The sequence below is a fragment of the Phascolarctos cinereus genome, unplaced genomic scaffold, assembly GCF_003287225.1.
Source record: "Phascolarctos cinereus isolate Bilbo 61053 unplaced genomic scaffold, phaCin_HiC Scaffold_5;HRSCAF=322, whole genome shotgun sequence".
In the NCBI taxonomy this organism is placed as follows: domain Eukaryota; kingdom Metazoa; phylum Chordata; class Mammalia; order Diprotodontia; family Phascolarctidae; genus Phascolarctos; species Phascolarctos cinereus.
Genome location: NW_027555958.1, coordinates 359,534,211 through 359,554,208, shown reverse-complemented (window position 1 = coordinate 359,554,208; position 19,998 = coordinate 359,534,211). Strand labels below are relative to the sequence as shown.

The following is a 19,998-nucleotide window of genomic DNA, read 5'->3' as shown; positions in this document are numbered from 1 at the left end:
TTTTGCCCATTATTTTTGCTGTGCAACCCATATATTCTGCTCTTATGATTCTCATTTCTCTTCTGAACCACACTGGAATAGCGTTTCAAGGTTCCATGTTCTCCTCACATTCCACAGGGTCCTCGATCTCATCAAGTGTTGGATCATTTTCCTTTGTTTAGCAGTATTTATTCACAAATGCCTTCACTTGTTTACTAGATCTGGAGACTGTACTTCCTTCTGCTGTTAATGTTTTCCGTGCTGCTTTATCTGTTCTTAGTTCTCTTCTTCCTGAGATCTCTGGTATTTTCAGCCTTTTTTTTTCCCCTCTGATTTTCCCCTGTGTCCTCTCTGCTGATGGTTTCCTTGGGCGCTGGATCTCAAAGCCTTCTCCCATTCTGGGTAATTCACAGTACACCAGCCTCGTCTTTGCTCCAAGTGATTTTTCAGTGGTCAAGATTAGCCCCAGCTGGAAACCATGCTCTTTCCTTCAGGCTTTGTGGAATATTACACCCCTCCTCCCCATTCTGTTCTGGTGTCTAGGCCCACTCCCTCTGTTTCTCAGTTCTCTGACCTGGCACCAGCAGTACAGAGAGCTGCCATGCTGGTGCCACAGGGTTGTCCATCTCAACACTGGCAGTTCAGTGATTTGCAGTGCTGGTGCTACCCTAGTAATGGCAATTCAGAGCTCTGCAGCACTGGGGCTACAAGCTGGCCACTGGATGTTTGCTATGGCCTAGGCAAATTTCTGCAGCCTGGAGCTGGGGGTCTCCACAGTACTGGAAAGAGGGAGAGGGGACTTGGTTATGGGAATCAGTTTTGTTGTAAGCCTGTGCTGGGTCTTTGTGTCTGCTAGTGAAGCCTCACTGCTGGTAGCATGGAAGTGAGAGCAGGGAGTGACCCTGAGTGAGATCAGGGTCAATGAGCTTTTTTGTTCCGTTTTGTTTTGACCATCTTTTGGATTCTAGGTGTCCTAGACCTTAGAGAAAAGAAAGTGCTTTATCTTTGGCATACAGTTTCTGTTTTGGAGACATCAAAAGAAAATGTCTAGACCTCCATTTTGCTGCTCATATGACTTAGAAATCCTTATTAACTCTCACGACTTTAACTACAAATTGTAGGTATATGGCTCCTAAATCCTTATTTTTGTCTAGTTCTCAATATTATTTTGACCTGCAGACTCATACTTGTAACTGCTGATAGATTATCTCTAACAGAATATCCCACAAGCACCTCAAAATTATCATAGTCAAGTTAAGCTTATTATCTTTCCTTATAAATCTAATCTTCCTTTTGAATTAATTATCTCCATACGTTCTATTACAACTTCCTTTACTTTTCATGTTTACAACCTTGGGGTTATCTTTGAGATCTCCTTCTCCCTCATCAAGACAGTGTCAAGATTCAATACTGGACTTGGAATCAGGAAAACCTTAGTTCAGATTCTACCTTTTCCATTTACTAGCTGTATTAACCTGAGGCTTGGTTTCCTCATATATAAAACAGTGGAGTACAGAATGGGATTGGCCTCAAGTCCCCAAAAGCTGAGATCTAGAATTCTATGAATTTTCTCTCAACAATGATCAGGACCTGCTGAAAACATCCCCCTAATAAATCTTGATCTCGTCCCCTCTGTTCTATCAGTGCTGCCGCTACACTAGATTAGAGACTTATTATCACTTGCCTAGACTAATAACAGTCTTTCAGATCTTCTAGTCTCTACTCTCCCTTCAGCCCAATCTTCCTACTGCTAACAGAATTATCTTCTTTTTGAGAAGATCTGGTCATGTTACTCTTCTAATCAAAACTCTTCAGTGCCTCCGTAGCCTCCTAAAGGAAGTCCAAAAAACTCCTCTAGACCTAAGGGTCTACACAATCTGGTGACACCCTACCTTGAAGTGGAACAGCAGACAGATAAATGAACTCGGGAAGACCCGAGTCTGAGTCTTGCTCTGAACACTTAGAAGCTGGGCAAGTCTCTTAACCTCTCTCAGCCTGTTTCCTCATCTGTAAAATGGGTAATATAATAGCAGCCACCTTACAGGGTTTTTATGAGAATCAAATGAGATGATAGTGTGTGAGTGAGTATATGTATATACGCACATATGTATGTGTATGTGTGTGTATATATATATGTATACATATATAAAATTTTACAAATTTTAAGATACTATTACATCTTATTATTATTATATTATTCACTTCACAAAATTTATACTCCATCCAGGTCAGGCAACTTGGCCTATACAACACACCCTGAACTCTAACATCTCTGTTTCCCTGCTCAGGCTATTGCCTATTTCCTTCCATCTTGAAACTCTTTGCATATCTAATTATTTTTCTAAAGCCCAGTGCAAACGCCACCTCCTCCAAGCATGGGGGTTCTTAACCTTTTCTGTGTGGTGGACATCTCTGGAAGACTGGTGAAATCTATGAACCTTTTCTCAGAATAATGTTTTTAAGTGTATAAGATAAAATACATAGAACTACAAAGGAAATAATTATATTGAAATACAATCATCAATATTTTCTGTAAAAAAAAAAAGTTCATAGACCTCCAAACCCTGCCCAAGACAGGAAAAACCTTTACCTCATAATTCAGCTTGATATGTAGCTGTAATTCAATTATGTGATATTCTGCATAAACATAATCTTTTGTCTTACTGACCTACAAGACTACAAGCTCCAAGAGCAGGAACCATCTCCCCTAGTATTGTGCTCTGCATACAAGAAGTACTTAATAAATATGTATTATATTTTACTGTTGTATAATTAAGATAAGAGACAGGCAGCATAGTGTACAAAGTTCTGGACTTGGAATAAAGCCCAGAATTCAAATTCTAACTCTGATACTTATAGTGTGAATATCAACTTACGTACCTCAGGCAACTCTATAGGACTTATCCACTAAGTCATAGGTCAGCTGTGATCTACAATGATGAAAAGTATTTCCACACCCAGGATTCCTCACACTGACAAAGCCAGATTCTCTACATACATATGATTAAAAAAATAAGAACACAAAAAAGTTGTTAATATGAAATTAGCTTACCTTATCCATTAAGTATGTGGCAGAAGAAAACCTTTTAACTATGAATGTATTCCACATCATTAGGGCAATGCCTAAAAATTAAGAGCAATAACAGTGAATAGAATGCACAAGACACCTATACAACTCTACCACGTTTAAAGAGCTAGACACTTCTTAAAGCTTAGAAATATTATGGGTGATTTAAACAGCTTTAATATTGGTTCATTTGCATATACTGTTAATGAAATATCTCTTCAGAATAAAACATCAAACATATTAAATTAAATGCATAACCGCAGCAGAACAGAGGATGGGAATTCTAAAGTCACTGGTGTACTGAGCACACTTATATACACTTTTATCTTGATGATGAGCTATAATTTTTTCCTTGGAAATTAACTATCATTACATTGGCATGTCAAGCAATATAAAAGATCCATACTCAACATATGATGTATGAGTATCAGCTTTTGAGGTATAAACTCAGATTTTTGAGATATGAACTATATGTACCATAGAGCTGGTTTCTGCTGCAGAACATAGAAAGTAAGGCAGGAATTTCTGGGGAGAGACCAAATTTTCCTCAGGAACTTCAAAGAGTTTATGTAAAATGGAGACATTCCACATCACCTACTTCATTGCATGGTAAGTGTCGAATGAACATAAGAGAGAGAATAACCCCTTTGATGCCATCTGCCACAATAGCTAGGCCTTCATTCTAATTTAGCTTCAGTAGCAGAGATACATATGAAATTTATAAGATGACAGTTTTATTTCAGATATAGCAATATCTTGGAACTACAATTCAAGGTAATATCAACTATGTATAAGCATGCATGATTTGAAGCATTTTTGCTTTATCACTTATTAAGAATGCACTAAATAAGGGACTACTTACCATGCTGCACATGGGCATTAAGAACACTCTTCAAGTGTTCTATAGACCTAATGAAAAAACGTGCTTCCTTACATATGGGAAAATAAAAAGAAAAGTGATAAAACATAATTTAATGTGTTTCATATGCAAATGGTGATTAAAGTCATGCTTCAATAACTAAAATCTTATAATTCAGTAACTAAAATCTAAAAACTTAAAATCTTATAAACCACAGAATAATATAAAATGTTAACTTTTTACAAGGTTATTTCAATGGCCTCTTCTCAGGTTATTCACTCATAAATGCTACTTTTCCTAGATAAATCACTAAACATTTGGCAAATCCAGTATTGTTTACTCTCATCTGATAAGACCGCAGCATCTAGATGCAAAATCTACTTTGATCCTTGTCTTATATCACAGTATGTCTATCTTCTCATAAGAATTTATAAAGAATAAACTTTTAAAAATAGATTCTCATTTTCTTTTTTTGCTTTCTTTTCTTTTTAATATTTATTTAGTATTTTATTTTCCCCAGTTACATGTAAAAACAATTTTTAATATTTGTTTTCAATATGTTGAGTTTCAAATTCTCTCCCCCTCATTGAGAAGGCAAGCAATTTTATATAGGTTATACATATGTAGTCGTGCAAAATATTTCCATAATAGTCATGTTGTGAAAGACAACAGACAAGAAAAACTCAAGAAAAATAAAGAAAGTAGATTTCCACATTCTATGTAGAGGATCAAGATTTAAAGTTATTTAAATATAAACAGCAAATATTTTTTCAGCAAAAATATTCATATGTATAGTACAGGAGGCCTGATCAAATTATCCAAGAATTAATAAACCATTTAATTTTGGAAGTGTTGAAATAATTTAAATATGATTAAATCTTTGCCTAAAATATACCTACATTAGAGACACTTTAGGTGTCTGATATCTAATTTTGAGGGGTCAATACGTGAATGTATGTGAAGATAAGGGAGATGTATATAATTTACAAAGAGAAACAATCACTATCCATACTGCAAATAAATTTATTGCTTAGATATGTCTACTATAAACATCTCAGAAGTAATGTAATTTACTAAAAACTGCAAGAATGAGCTCGTAAGATTTTTTTTTTAATCTGACAACTAGCTAAGATCAAGGTATTGATCTAACAGGATTTTTGATTTGGGAGGAAGCGGGGATAATTTGGAGACAAGGGTCACAACATTCAAATATCAAGTTTATTTGGGGTATTACATTTGGTAACCTGAAAACATTTGACAACTTAAAGAGGAGTATGGACCGTACAGAAGGAGAGGACATAGGAGGACCCTGAAGTAAAATTTCAAATTTTACCCAGAGTTGGCCCTACATAACTTACAGAAACAATGATTTTTTTTAATAACTAGGTTCTAAGAATACAGCAAGATAATTTCATTAAATTCACAAACATTTGCACATATAGTAATTATTAAGAAGAAATCAGACAAGATTCAATAATGCTACTTTCATCCTGATTATTAATACCTTAAGACTTTAGTCTTGGTTGTCAAATTTTAATCTCACAAAAGGTGAGGAAGGAATAATAGTGACTGGGGTTTGTACTTATTATTACAGTCTAAAAATGATGAGAAAAACCCACTGTATATTGTAAGCTATTTATTAATAAATAGGCCTATATTTGTAGGAGTAGTTACAGAAAAAAACCTGATATTTAAGATTGAAAGATAATCTTACCTCTGGATCTTTATTCCACTGAACAACATATTCCCAACAGCAATGTGCATGTAACACATCTAAGTCAAGACTACAAGGAAACTGTTGATAGGCTAAATTCAGCAATTCTGAAAGTCAGAAGTTAGGACATGTTTTCATTTCTTCATGTAATGAAAATCAGCAATATCATTCTACTCTAAGATTTTTGCTTTTATGTATTAGTTTATTTTACCTAGGATGGCTTGTAAATCCTCTGGCTCCTCAAGGACATCTTTACTAATACCTTCTTTAGGTTCCTCTGAATTTTCTGGAATTCTTTCTTGATGAGCCAATTTTAATATATGAGGACTTAAGTCCTGTTTAAATACCCATTTTGCTACACTGTCTGCAATTCCTCCTAAAGTTTGGGAGTAGGGGAGATGAAGAAGAGACAAAGAAAAGTAAATTTTAGGCAATGGAATATCAGTGTTATAAAGATATCACTATGCTGACTGTGTAAAACAGAACGCTAGCTTATGAGCCAAGATATCTAGCTCTATTTCTGGACATAAGCTTAAACACGTCAGGTCAATAAACCCCTTCTATGTGCCAGGCACTATGCTAGAAATGTCTCAATCTTTGTTTTGGATTCTCCCTAATAAAACATAGACTAAAAATAACTATTACTTACCTTTTGAGGACAAGTGGGATACTATGTTTCAAACCTATTTCTAGCATCAGGAGTTCTCAGGACTTTGCCACCATGCTCCCCTATTAATACTCCTAATTTTCCCTATCCTCTTTTAGGGGATAGGAACTTCTTTCTTTTTGCTTCTATCCCCCCAGTACTTCACATAGTGCCTGGCATATAGAAAGCACTTAATAAATTCTTCTTGTCTTTATTCACAAAACAGAATATTATAACAATATTCAAAATTTTTTCACATATTTAATATAAATAAAAATATTCAATACATTTATTTACATTTCTGAAATTTTTTAAAACATACAGGATAAAGGAAATGAGGCCACTTCCTTTGACTCCTTATAATAATTCTAACTGAAGGATGACTGATTAAGTGCAAAATGAAAATATTTCTGCTCTGTAATATCTTAGAAGCGTACAATATGACCTTTAAAAGATGAAATCTATATGGTGGTTTTTGCTTAGAAGGACAATATTCTAAGAGCACAATGATGTTATGTTTTAGCCATACATATGTCAGAAAATGAAAATGATTCAAGTGCATGCTGGGTGTCAAGAGTGTGGCGGGTAAAAGATGAAATGACTGAAGAAACAAAAGTTGGAGCTTCCAAGCATATTGATTAATTAGGTAATGCATTCCAACTGCCTAACAAATCAGGACCAGTCCTCTTCCTCAGCTTAGGGCTGGACCCCGAATACAGGGGAGATACATTTTTATACATTAAAAGCAATTAATCAAATAAGACCAATTAATCAAAAGGAAACAATGCAACATCAAGTAATTTGATATGTAATTGGAGTAAAGATTAGGGACTTTCCAAGTTGGGAGGGGGAGAGTAAATGGGCACGATTTCCTGAATTCAGGAAAAGAAGGGTCCTACTACCCCCAAGTGTTTGTATTCAATCAAAGGAAAACGTAAACAATAACTGATCAATCAGTATGGGGTCAGTTCTCAGATAAGACATATAGGTTACTTTAGAGGTACAACGGTGAGAAAATTCCTTCAATCAATCTTTGGGTCTTGCTGGGTTTCTGGTCAGCATAACTGAGGTCCTTAGTTAAAGGTCGCTAAATGGCAGGTAGAGGTGGTCCAGCTTCCCAGACATGCATGGCTAGGTTCAAAAATTCAATAAGGTCTTCTCAGAATTCTCACAATTGAATAAAGTTTTCTCAGAAGACAGAAATTGGACTAGGCCCATAACTGAACAGAAAGGGAACCGAGCTAGTTCCAGAAGTTATAGATGGAGTCAGTTGTGGTTCACTCACTTTCCACCACCACTCGCTGCTTCAGTCCTCTCAATTCCCTTAAGGGCAATTTAAAACTGGGCACAAAATGTTAACACGGAGAAATAATGGAATTCAGTACCAGAATTAAAAAAATTGAAGAACATAAATTACTTGGGACTCCTATTTGCTAAGAAATGCTTGAAAAACTGGAAAGAAGTTTGATATGAATTAAATTCAGACCAACATCTTATGTTATATACCATAACAAGCTTAAAAGGGACATGACTTGAATACTAAAAAGGTGACACCACAAAACAATTAGAAGAGAACAGTTGCAGCTATAGACGGGGAGGGAACTCATCACCAACTAGGTACAACTAGGAGAGGAAAGGAAATAATGGAATGGGAAAAATATTTGTGTCAAATAGCTCTCATAAAGGTGAGAGAGAGAGAGAGAGAGAGAGAGAGAGAGAGAGAGAGAGAGTGAGTGTGTGTGTGTGTGTGTGTGTGTGTATCACAAATGTATAAGACCAAGAACCACCCCCACAATGGATAGGTGGTCAAAAGATATAAACTAACAATTCTGAAAGGAAGAATAGCAAACTATTTATAATAACCACATGAAAGTTAGCTCCAAATCACTAACAAAATGAAAAATGCAAATCAAAATGCTGCAGTTTCATCTGACGACCAGTAAACGAAAGAGGTCCTTCCTGGTCCTTCTACAGACTAGTCCCCTCTAAGGTTACCTTTTCTCCCTTCTGCATAAGTTTTATATATACCCATTTACTTCCATGTTATCTCTCCCAACAACAGGAAAGCTCCTTAAAGTCAGGGCTGTGTTTCTTTTTCTTTCTTTCCCTAGTGCTCAGTACAATGCCTAGGACTGAGTAAGCACTTTATAAATGCTTGTTGATTGCTTGTTCATCAATATCAGAGGACACAGGCATGCTAATACTCTGTTAGCAGAACTGTGACATGATCTAATCATTTTGGAGAGCAATTTCAGATTATTCTAAGAAAGGGAAAAAAATAACCAGACTCTCTGGCCCACAGAACCCACTTCTAGGTATATACTCCCCAGGGGGTTAAAGACAGAAAGACTGTCCTATAAAATCAAACTTCCACAGCAATACTTTTTGTGGTACTAAAGAACGGGAGGAAAAAATAACTGCTACGCTCATCAAACGGAGAATTGTTAAACAGAGATAGTATTGCAGCATAAGAAACAATGAATATAAATAATTCAAAGAAGCAAAGGAAGAATTAACTGATGCAGAGTAAAGTAAAAAGAACCAGGAAAACAAAATACACAATCACTAATGATATAAATGGAAAGAACAGCAAAAAGATTAAACTAAATGTTGCATAATTATATTAATATTAAGCTTGACTTCAAAAAAGAAATATGGGAATGTACCTTCCTCTCTTTTCAGGGGTGGGGGTTTATGGGTGTGAAAAACTGTATATATCATAAAACTTAGTTGACATATTGGTTAGCTATTCTGAACTATTTTCCCCCCATCCTCTTTTTTAATTCTTTGTTATAAGAGATGGCTCATAAAGGGAGCAGGGGGGAAAAGAAGAGCTATAACTGGAAATGAAGGTAATATAAAAACAAAATATTTCAGTAAAAATTTTAATGAAAAGTTAGAAAAAGATAATTGAGACAGTTGTATACAAATATATAAAAAGGGTATAATATTTCTATACACATATATGTGTACTTGTACATATGTTTCTCTGGGTGGTTAAAATATGGTGTAAAAAGTTAGGTTTGGGCAGCTAGGTGGCACACTGCATAGAGCTGTGGCCTTGGAATCAGGAAGACCTGAGTTCAAATCTGACCTCAGACACTTGACACTTACTAGCTGTGTGACCCTGGGCAAGTCACTTAACCCTGACTGTCTCACCAAAAAAAGAGTTAGGTTGAAAAACTCAAACTAATTCTAATTTAATTTACCTTTTCCTCCTTCCAGTAATTTCTTAACAGAAAGACTCATAAGTGGCTCAGCCTGCAAAGAAGACAGTTTGGAGCTTCGAGGGTTCATTTTACTATGAAGCAAAGTCTGAAGTATCAGGCAGTCTTCCAGTTGCTTCAAGAGAAGTTTCCAGTATTCAGTATCAAGGGAAAGAGCCTCCCAGGAATCAGTGAGTCCCTCTGGGTCAGTACCTACAGCTGTTTGGGAAAACTAACAGAAAATAGACTGGTTATAATCTGGTAAACAATAATCATCCATACCTTGAAAAAATTTCATTTGAAAACTGCTTGATAATACTAGCTAGCACCATAGAAATGATATGTAAATTATATGCAAACATTTCAATTTTCCACACCATGGTTTAATCTTTAGGGAACTGTCCCCAAAGGCATACGATTAGACCCCTAATCCCCCAGCTTCATCAACTATTCCTTTGTAGTTTCAATTTCATCTTAATTGGATCAGTTTCTTCCCTATTAGATTATGTAATTGTGCAGCTGCAGAAAATGTCTACCTAAGAAACACATTTTTCAAAACTGCTAAGATTGCAAAAATAGTGTGCAACATTTAGGTTTTCTAAGAAACTAAACTCAGGTAGAATTACATTCTCTGAATCACAAACATTACAGAATCTCTCACAAAACCATCCTTTTTTATTAACTGACCTCAGAACAATTCTCATTAGAGGCATGTGAGAGGGAAAAGAACACACTTCTCATTAAGTTTTTACTTTATGCTCCATTAAAAAAAAAAGACACTATTAAACTGAAGAGATGGGATTGAGAGGGCAGGTTAGAAACTTACAGAAAGCGTGGAACAAAAGCAAATAGAGTTCACATATCTGAAATGAGACTTAATTTAATGCCACCAATTCAACCAAGCTATACTTAAAGAAGTGTTTCAGTTTATGAAAAGCTTGAAAAGCTAGTCTGAGTGGCTATGTTTATTTCTCAACAAATTTTGGCAGCTCAAGTAGTTTCAACACAATGATTATATTTGGAAAATGTGTTACATGTCTTACTTATTAATATGAAATTTTGTATAAAATTAACAAAGTTTAAAATTAATACCTGCAAACCTATTTTAGCTACCTTTTATCACTTCTTTTGTTGACTATAAATGAGAGGATTGGACTACAACAATCCATGATTTAAAAAACTTGGTATTCCTTAACTGAATCTGTAACCACTAAGATCTAAGATAGTTCACAACTTTGTTTACAGGAAACAACATTTCTGAGTTCTCTAGGTGTGACAGGAAGTAGACCCCACACTGATAAACCAATGGGTAACTCATCTGTGGAGCTCAGTCACATATAAAATAATATTTGTAGAGATATGGGAGGAACCCTTGAGAACTTTCATACCCTCGCCTGAAATGAGAAAGTGAAGCCCTTTGAAGTAAAGTGATTGGCCCAAAGGGGAAAACTTGTAGGACTAGAACAAGGTCTCCTGACTCCTAAGTCAGTGCTATTACTCATTTGAAAGTATGTATGAATGTCATCTAATGAACGGGACTGATGTCATCATCTCATAATAAAAAATTTGCAGAATTTCAAACAATAACACCAGGTATACATTTCAAATTCTAAAGCTTCACCCATGGGCAAGTCACAAGAAAACATAAACACTGTATTAGAAAAAGATATTGACAGATTTATGGACCGTCTTTGCTGACTTACTTTTTTCTCAGCTATATTATCAGATATTTGCGCTGCAACGAATGCCCAACGTGTGCAGATAACAAGGCAGCTGCATTATTCTCAGACTGTATACAAGCTATGCGCATTTGTTGCCACCAAGGGGATACAGACTGTGAGTCCCATGATTCATCTATAGCAACTGCAAAGAAGGGGAAAAAAATTCCATTTGTCTGCTGTAGTTCAACTGTGTTAAGCACCAGCTCTGAAAACTAAATTCATAAGGACATATCTTTATAATAAGTTAGAAGATGAATAATTTAAACACAAAGACAGATTTCAGTTAGGTAGTTTCAATCAATGATCCTGTCCTTGAAGCCAAGTCTCAATTGAGCACATCACAAACAGGTTACTACTTCTAAAACTGTTACTGTAGCAATATCCTAGGATAAGACTGTGGCTCTGGTCACTCTTATATATACATGTAAAACGAGAAAAGTCGGAGCTGAACTTTTCTTGACACTGACTCATTTTCTATATAAATGCCTTTTGTTGTTTTATACTTCTCAAAATAAATTTTAACCTCCATTGATAAGTACATATAATCTTATAAACAAGAATAATATAGGAAAAAAGAACAAAAAAGTCTAGAAACTCTTAATGATACTAGACCTAGAACAAAAGATGTCTTTGACACAGCATTAGCTACCTAAACATGTTTACCTGTTTCTTTGAGCCCTTTTCAACATCTTTTCTGTGTATTTAATATAAATGTCACTGTTTTTGTTAGACAGTTGTAGCCAGGGTATATGCTATTCCTTTAGTATTGCTTTCTTCAGTCAGCTTAATTTCATAAGTATTTTCATATTTCTTTTAATTTTTGAAGTTCATAATTTCTGTGATCAGAATAACATTCCATAACATTAACATACCATTATTTTTTTCAGCAATTCCCAATTGTTGGACACCTAGTTTGTTTTCAGGACATTGCTATTACAAATAATGTTAATAGTTCTGCAGCTAGATCTTTTTTTGTCCTATTAAAAATTTTCTTAGGAGGCAGTTAGGTGGTACAGTGGATCAGAGCATCAGAAGACTCATCTTCATGAGTTCAAATCTGGCCTCAGATACTGGCTGTGTGACCCTGGGCAAGTCACTTAACCTTGTTTGCCTCCATTTCCTTCGCTGTAAAACAAGCAGGAGAAGGAAATGGCAACCCACTCCAGTATCTTTGGGGCACCTAGGTGGTGCAGTGGATAGAGTGCTGGCCTTGGAGTCAGGAGGACCTGAGTTCAAATCTGGTCTCAGACACTTGACACTTATTAGCTGTGTGACCCTAGGCAAGTCACTTAACTACACTGCCTCACCAAAAAAGAAAACACAAAAAAACTTTCTCAGGGTACCTTAGTAGTGAAGCCACTGAGTATGAACACATTTTGTAACTTGCTGTATAATTTCATATTGCTTTCCAAAAAATACTGAATCACTTCATACCTCCACTAGAAATAAATGAGCATGTCAATTTTACCCCAGGTATGCCAGTATTGCATTGCACCACTTTTTATTATCTTTACAAATTTCAGTCATACTACTCTTGATGAACAATATCACATACAAAAATAGAATACACATTATTGCACTTTATAAAATGTTTCCTAAAAAAGTTTTAAATTCTACTTTATAAATTATATTATATTTTAAAGAATCCTAACTAATTAGCAAAATAAAGAGCTACGTTGTTAGCATCTTCCAAACTTGCTAGTATTAACCTAACACTGAATTCAGACATTTCAGTAATTCTACAGATACTGAGGTAGTTCAAGTATGACAAATTAGATATGAGCAACTGGGATAACAACAAGCATATATACACATAAAGGCATTTTTCTTGGTTTTTTTTTAAAAGGAATATTCTTGAGAATTATGAACTTGTATGTATCTTTAAAGCAACTTACCTTTCATCTTGCTCAGAAGAGAAAGCATAGTGTGCAGACAGCAAACAGACTGTGGCTTATCAAGAATACCTTTTTCTTTAGAGAGCCAAACATTCAGGAGTAGAGACTATAATTAAGAATTTTAAAAAGTCATTCAATTCTAAAGCAAGCTGATTTCAAAACAATCTTACATTTGCTAGACATACTATAAACACCTTTGGGGAAATCTTGAATTTTTGTGAATATGCTATATATTCCAGCCCTTTTTTGGCATGTAATAGTGGCTGCCTACATTGTGACGTAAGGGGCTTTACTGTGCTCCCAAAAAGGTCTTCCTTTTCTTCCTTTGAGGCACCTGAAATTCTCACCATTAAAGTCATTCCTTTGGATGAAAGCATTGGTTCCAAATAACCATATTAAAATACAGATTGTGTGTGAGAGGTATGACATTAACACAGCTTAAGTAGCTTAGCTAATTCCTACTTAGTAGAGAAAGGGAATGAAAGAAGGCCATACTGAGATGGTTTTGATGGGGAAAAGAAGAAAAGAGTCATTACAAACTAGAGAATGGGTCACTATCTAAATTAATATTACTACCCTTCCTGGCATGAGGACACTTAGTGCCTATAGAGAGGAAGAGCCAAAAAAGGAATGAGGGAGGGGTTACTGAAGTTTATTTACATATATCCCTGCCTAAGGTCAGGCCTAACAGGAACCAGACTATCTTAACACTTTTGCACTTCCCCTAATGCTCTTATCACTATTAAATCACAAAAAGATCTTTTGAGCAAAAACACTACATCAACATTTATGTGATTTTATGGCAGCCATCAATCCCACAATCTTAAACTTAGCCCATCCTGAGCCAACAACATCTATGATTTATGAAATGTGTTCAGAGTGTGACTTGGAGTTCATAGACAGCTTAGTAGCACAGGATTATATGGATGCACTTGGGGATTAGCTGCAGTGAAAAATGTTCATCATTCACTGCAATGCTGTAGTGAACTACTGCTTAAAGTTGTAAAGTAAAAGGTAATTAAGGATAGGGATTAGAAAGTTTAAATATAATACTTCAACTTTAAAAAGTTTTCAAAAATTAATAAACCTCAAAATTTCACTTAGAACCATTTATAAATTCCATTCTTTTTCTAACCACTTTTATAATCTATGTTGCTATTTTAATTTTTACATTCTCATTATAATTAGGCTAAAAAAAACCCTCCAACACACATAACAGATATTTCGATTTCAACTACAAACATTTTTTTTGTAACAATCAAATTGCAAGGAAATAGAAAAGTAGAATGTATTCTTCCTTCTGGACATCACACTAAGTTTCTATCAGATACATTTAGATATCTTTTAATTCCAGGACATATAAACCAATGTTTATTTTTCTGTGGCTGTACCAGTGTGGGAATTGAGTGAACCACACTGACTCTAGCTGCTGATTCAATTCTGAAGCTAGTTCAGTATCCTTTCTGTTCAATTAAGGGTCCAGTCCAATTTGAGAAATTCAATTGTTTGAACCTAGTCCTGCATAGCTGGAAAGCTGGACCACCTCTGTTGCTAAAAGACCCTTAACTAAGGATCTGGGTTATGCTGACCAGAAATCCAGTCAGATCCAAAGACTGATACAAGGAGTTTTCTCACAATTATATATCTCAAGCAACCTATATGTTTTATTGAAAACTAGCCCCATATTGATCAGTTACTGTTTCCTTTTTCCTCTGATTGAATACAGACACTTGAGAGGAGTGGGACACCTTTTTTTCTGATTTCAGGAAATTGAACCTGTTCATTCTCTCCCTCCCAACTTGGAAATCCCCTAATCTTTCCTCCAATTAGAAATCAGATTACCTAATATTATGTATTGGTTTATATGCTGTCAACTGTTTTCTTTTAACACATAGAAATAAAAATATATAATACCCCCACACGTTCAGGATCCAGTGCCACACTGAGAAAGCCTGATCCTGATGCGTTATGCAATAAGCATGCACTGCTTAATAAATCGAGATGTTCGGAAGCTCGAACTTTTGTTTCCTCAGTTATTTCACATTTCACCTGTCACACCAGGCATCCAAATATGACTGGTTTTGGTACCAGGTAGGATTTCTCACAATAGAGTTATAAAGATCACTTATAACAATGTATTTAAATTTATACACAACAGGGTTTTGTTTTTTATCCTTGTCACTTTTGTGGTTTATTTTGGCATTAGGAAATTTAACATATGAGGGATATGAGTTATTTTATCATTATAGGTGGGCTACAGAATGATTACCAAAATGAAATATGTCTTCTGTTTCTTAAAAAGGTCAACTAGAACACATATTACAAATGCAATTATTGAATTTTATATTAAATTACTAAATTTTTCTCAGTAATTTAAATTCTATCATAATTAAATTGCATATTTAGGAAAAAAAAAAGTCTGATAAAAAATGAGAATCCCATACTAAGCAGCCAATGAGCTAACCATGTGATAATGTTTTCCCAGAGGGAAAACAGAACATGAAAACAAATCATGACAGACTCTGCTATATCTCTACTGTAAATATCCATCTAAAAAACACAGATTTTTATGTTTCATGTTATAATTTTACACAGATTGTTTTTTTTCCTCCTTGTTATCTGTTATAAATTGACTGATCTATAAAATAAACAAAGTTTGGGGATGCTTAATAAGCAGTACTGCAAAGTACAATAGTAAAGGGATAGTTAAGTTGTATAAATCAGATCCCTATTTGTTATTTAAAAAACAAGAGACTCTAAATTTTACATTTATCTTAAGTACTCTTAGAAACAGAATTTGTCATTGATTTTAAATTAAAGGCTTTATAAGCATACAAATAGTTTATCTTTATTCTGATATCATTCATTGGTACAAATTACTCCATGAAAGTTTGTTATTTGTATGCTTATCAAATTTCAAGTTTATTTTACATTTGCTGAAGCTTATGAGAAAACTTACACAGCACAGGGGGAAAAAAACCAACTTTATGATTAACTAAATCTGGCAATTCATAAATTACTTGAATTATCTGGAAGGTTTTCATCTACTTTCTATGATATTTCCATAAGGATAGCCATTTACCATAAGCAAATGCTGAAAGCCTGAAGGTTCTCCTTAAAATTATATTACAATATGAAGAAAAAGTATACAATTAGTACTTTACCAATAAAAGTTGTGGGCTAAATCCAGCAGATTCCAAAGTATGACACATATCCTCTGTGGAGCTTTCTCCATGCAAGCACTTCCAAAAAAAGAAACTGCCTAGTAAAATAAAAATGCAAACATATTAAACTACAGCAACCTTTAACTCAAATCTATAATATTCTCAATTAGAATCAATTTTGATAAAAAATTTTCTATATAGAAATAGTATCTATAAGGAAAATGAAGGTATATTATATATAGCTCTAAACATGACCTTTTTGGAATTGTTTATACATAAAATTTATTTGGAGCACGACTTAAAGCAACAACAATTAGGTATGCTTGAGCATTTCTGTCTGCGGTTAGGGACTGCATTGTCTTTACAAATCCACAGTGTTTAAAAATATTGCCTTACAGAGACTAAGCCCTCAATAAATATAGGTGACATAAAACATATTAAACACAGCAATAAAAATAATTGCCTTACAGAGACTATGCCCTCAATAAATATAGGTGATATAAAACACATTAAACACAACAATAAAAAAAAATGGCAGTACAGCATAGTGGATAGAAAGAGGGCCACTGAAGCCAGAAGCACCTGGGTTAAAGTCCTGCTCTGACATATATTGGCTGGGTGGCCTAAATAATTTCACCCTTTCTTGGGTATCTCTACAAGGCAAAATTACAGAAGCGTGGCAGATTATATGAGTGGAGGAATCTTTTACCCCAAGAATACTCTACTCCGATAAAATCAAAAGTCTGGCCCCACTCCAAGTCATAACAACCACTATGCTGACATTGCTTTCAAATTTTCAAAGTACTTTATATACACCATCTCACATCAGCCTCATAACAACTTTGTAAGTAGGTATTACAGGTATTTTTATCCCTACTTCACACGAGAAAAACTAACGCTCTGAGTGTCTGACGGACTCACCAAGGACTTTTGGCTGTCTTGTGAGTTTCATACCATAAATCTCAGATGGAGGGGAAAGGACAAGAAAGAATCTAGTGCATTACCTACCTAAAGCCACATATTCTATTTCACTTATCTTCTTTATGCTGATCATATCTTTCTCATATTCTAAATGTTCCAGGAATGTTGTCACAGGCAGTGCACCATCTTTATCATCAGCAAATCGGACAGTGGTTCTGGTATTCTCTTGTTTATAGTTCTCCAATAATGCCTGGAGCCTAACCAGTTCTTTTTCATCAAGCCTTAACAACACTGCCAGCTCCTAAAAGATAAAAGATATAAAATCATAAATTTTCCACACTGCGTCTAAAAATATGCCTTACCTATCAAGCCCCTGTAAATAGGACTGAGACTTTTCCATTAGAGGCAAAAAAATTGTGCTTATGGCTATAACAACACTAATGTATAGTCTACTACTGATTTTGCTCCAAATTTATTACATTTCATGGAGACATGATATGATAACAATACAACAATCATACAATAAAGAAATAACTATTTTTATAAAACTTTTAAAATAACATCTGAAAAATTCTATAATTCTCAGTACTAGATACAGAAGTATGATTGAAAATGGAACATTTTAATTGTTATACAGTATAATATATAAAACAATAGCTTGGTCTAATTTCACTCTGTTCAGAAAGAAAATAAGACAGCAGAAAGAACCAAAAATATTTAAAGAGGTCATAGGTACTGCACAAATCTTGGAACCAAATCTTTTACGTGTATAGAATTAAGAGGATCCCTTACCAATAACAGAAATAGATTTTGAAGGTACGTTAAAGGCCATTCTGTTCAAATCCTGTCTAAAACATTCATCTTCTCAATAATATCTCCTACAAGTTATCAGTCAATGTCTGCTGGATTATCTTTAATGTAAAGGAGGTCATTATCTCCTAAGACTGTCCATTTTCTAATTGTTAGGAAGAAGTTCTTCCTTATGCTAAGCTAAAATTTGCTTTCTTGGTAACTTTTACTCATTGGGCCTAGTTCTGCCCACTGGTATAGAGAATAAATTTGTTTTTTTCTTCTGCACGACAGTGATTTAAACATTTGAAGACAACTAACATGCCCTTAAGTCTTCTCTGGGTTAAATTTACCAGTTCTTTAAAGCATTTCGGTTATTAAGTAGTTTTCAAGTAGTTCTTTTGCTATTCAAGTCTTTCCCAAATTAGGGAAATATGTTTCCATAAGGAAGAGACCTCCGCTAAAGTCTTATTACTCTGATGGCTAATCATGATAAAGAAATGACTGAATTCTTAAAAGTTATGCCAGCAGAATGTAAACTGGCAGGTCCTACCAGACTGAAAAGGCTTTAATATGGACTCAGTGAGAAATGATGATCTGCTGAACAAGGAGCAGATTAGGTAAATTTGGAAAAGATGATCATCAAACTAGCAATGGGATAATGAATTTCTTGGCTACAGCAACTCTCAAAGACAGATTAACCAGCCATACAGGGGTAGCAATTAGCATGGGTTGAAGGGAGGAACCACACTGACAAACTACTGGACCTCTGAAGAAGTAGGACAAGTAAAGACTAAGCTAAGGGAGAACCTGTATGTACATGTGTTATTCTTATATAGTAACTAAAAATGTCACTAAGGGCATATGAACTCCGATTTGGAATATTTTAGATCTCTAGAGTTTGTTATAGTTTGAGTGCGCGCACGCGCACACACACACACACACACACACACACACACACACACACACACACACAATTCTAGAGCAGGAAAAGACCTATGAATTGACCTCCTACAACTCTCATCTTACAACTGAAGAAACTGAGGCCCACAAGTCAAACTGGAAAATTATAGTTCAGAAATCAATGAAATACACCAAACTCAATAAAAACTTGACAAAATTCTGCATAATGACCTATATGAGAAAGCTGAACTTTTAAATTAAAAAAAATGTATTTGAATAACAAATTTATCATGTATAAATCATGCAAATTAAAATAAATATTTAAATGAAACCATTTATTTTTTGTTCTTATTGTATTTTAGAGGCCACTTTGTTTTAAGGAAAGATCAAATTGTAACATACTTTTAAACACTGACAGTAGTCAATGCTATGTGCTATTTCCAACAGATGACAAAATACATTAATGTAAACTAAAGAGATATGGAGGGCACTAAATTTCACTTTTATGTGTAATACTGTTATAAAAAATGGTCTCGAACATGGGAGAATTCTTTATAAGCTAGAAAAATTCAGCTGCAAAAAAAAGTTAAAAAAAGTTACCCACAATGACATATATGACATAGTACAGTATCTTTCATTAATGATATATTACTCAAAAAGGACAAGAGTTTATTATGTAGTAAGACTAAGGGATAATAATAGCTGGTATTCACATAGCCCTTTAAAATTTGCCAAATCAATTAACAAATATTATCTGAATTTGTAAGAATAAATAATATCATTATATATGGATGGTTGAGTGTTGGATTGGTAGTATTCACTGCATATTAAAAGTCCCAGGAAATGCCTATGTAGGTCCCTCTAAGGAAGATTTATAGAAGATCATAGGCAAAAATAACAGCAGAAGAAAAAGCACAAACAGATTGCAACTTATAAGTAGAGGAACGACCTGCATTGATAAAATTATAGATTCACTGAAGTATTGAAGCAAAGAACAATTTGGACTATATAGTCTTATTGCCTCCGGAATGCTAAAAATACAATTAGTTTCAAAAAGAACATTTTTTACCATACTGACTGTATTTATGCACTGCATTTATACACTGACCTTCTACACATTCTTATAAATAGAAC

The 19,998-nt window shown here is 34.6% G+C and overlaps 1 protein-coding gene across 1 annotated transcript in view; it reads right to left on the bottom strand.

The window, feature by feature from the left end:
* The window catches only part of RAB3GAP2 (RAB3 GTPase activating non-catalytic protein subunit 2), a 127,629-nt gene that overhangs the window by 22,508 nt on the left and 85,123 nt on the right, over positions 1 to 19,998 (bottom strand). The window contains 10 exon segments of the mRNA XM_020982238.2: positions 3,032 to 3,102; positions 3,909 to 3,975; positions 5,620 to 5,726; positions 5,831 to 5,995; positions 9,475 to 9,703; positions 11,175 to 11,215; positions 11,218 to 11,334; positions 13,088 to 13,193; positions 16,252 to 16,349; positions 17,260 to 17,473. Coding sequence (XP_020837897.1) covers positions 3,032 to 3,102; positions 3,909 to 3,975; positions 5,620 to 5,726; positions 5,831 to 5,995; positions 9,475 to 9,703; positions 11,175 to 11,215; positions 11,218 to 11,334; positions 13,088 to 13,193; positions 16,252 to 16,349; positions 17,260 to 17,473 — 1,215 coding nt within the window.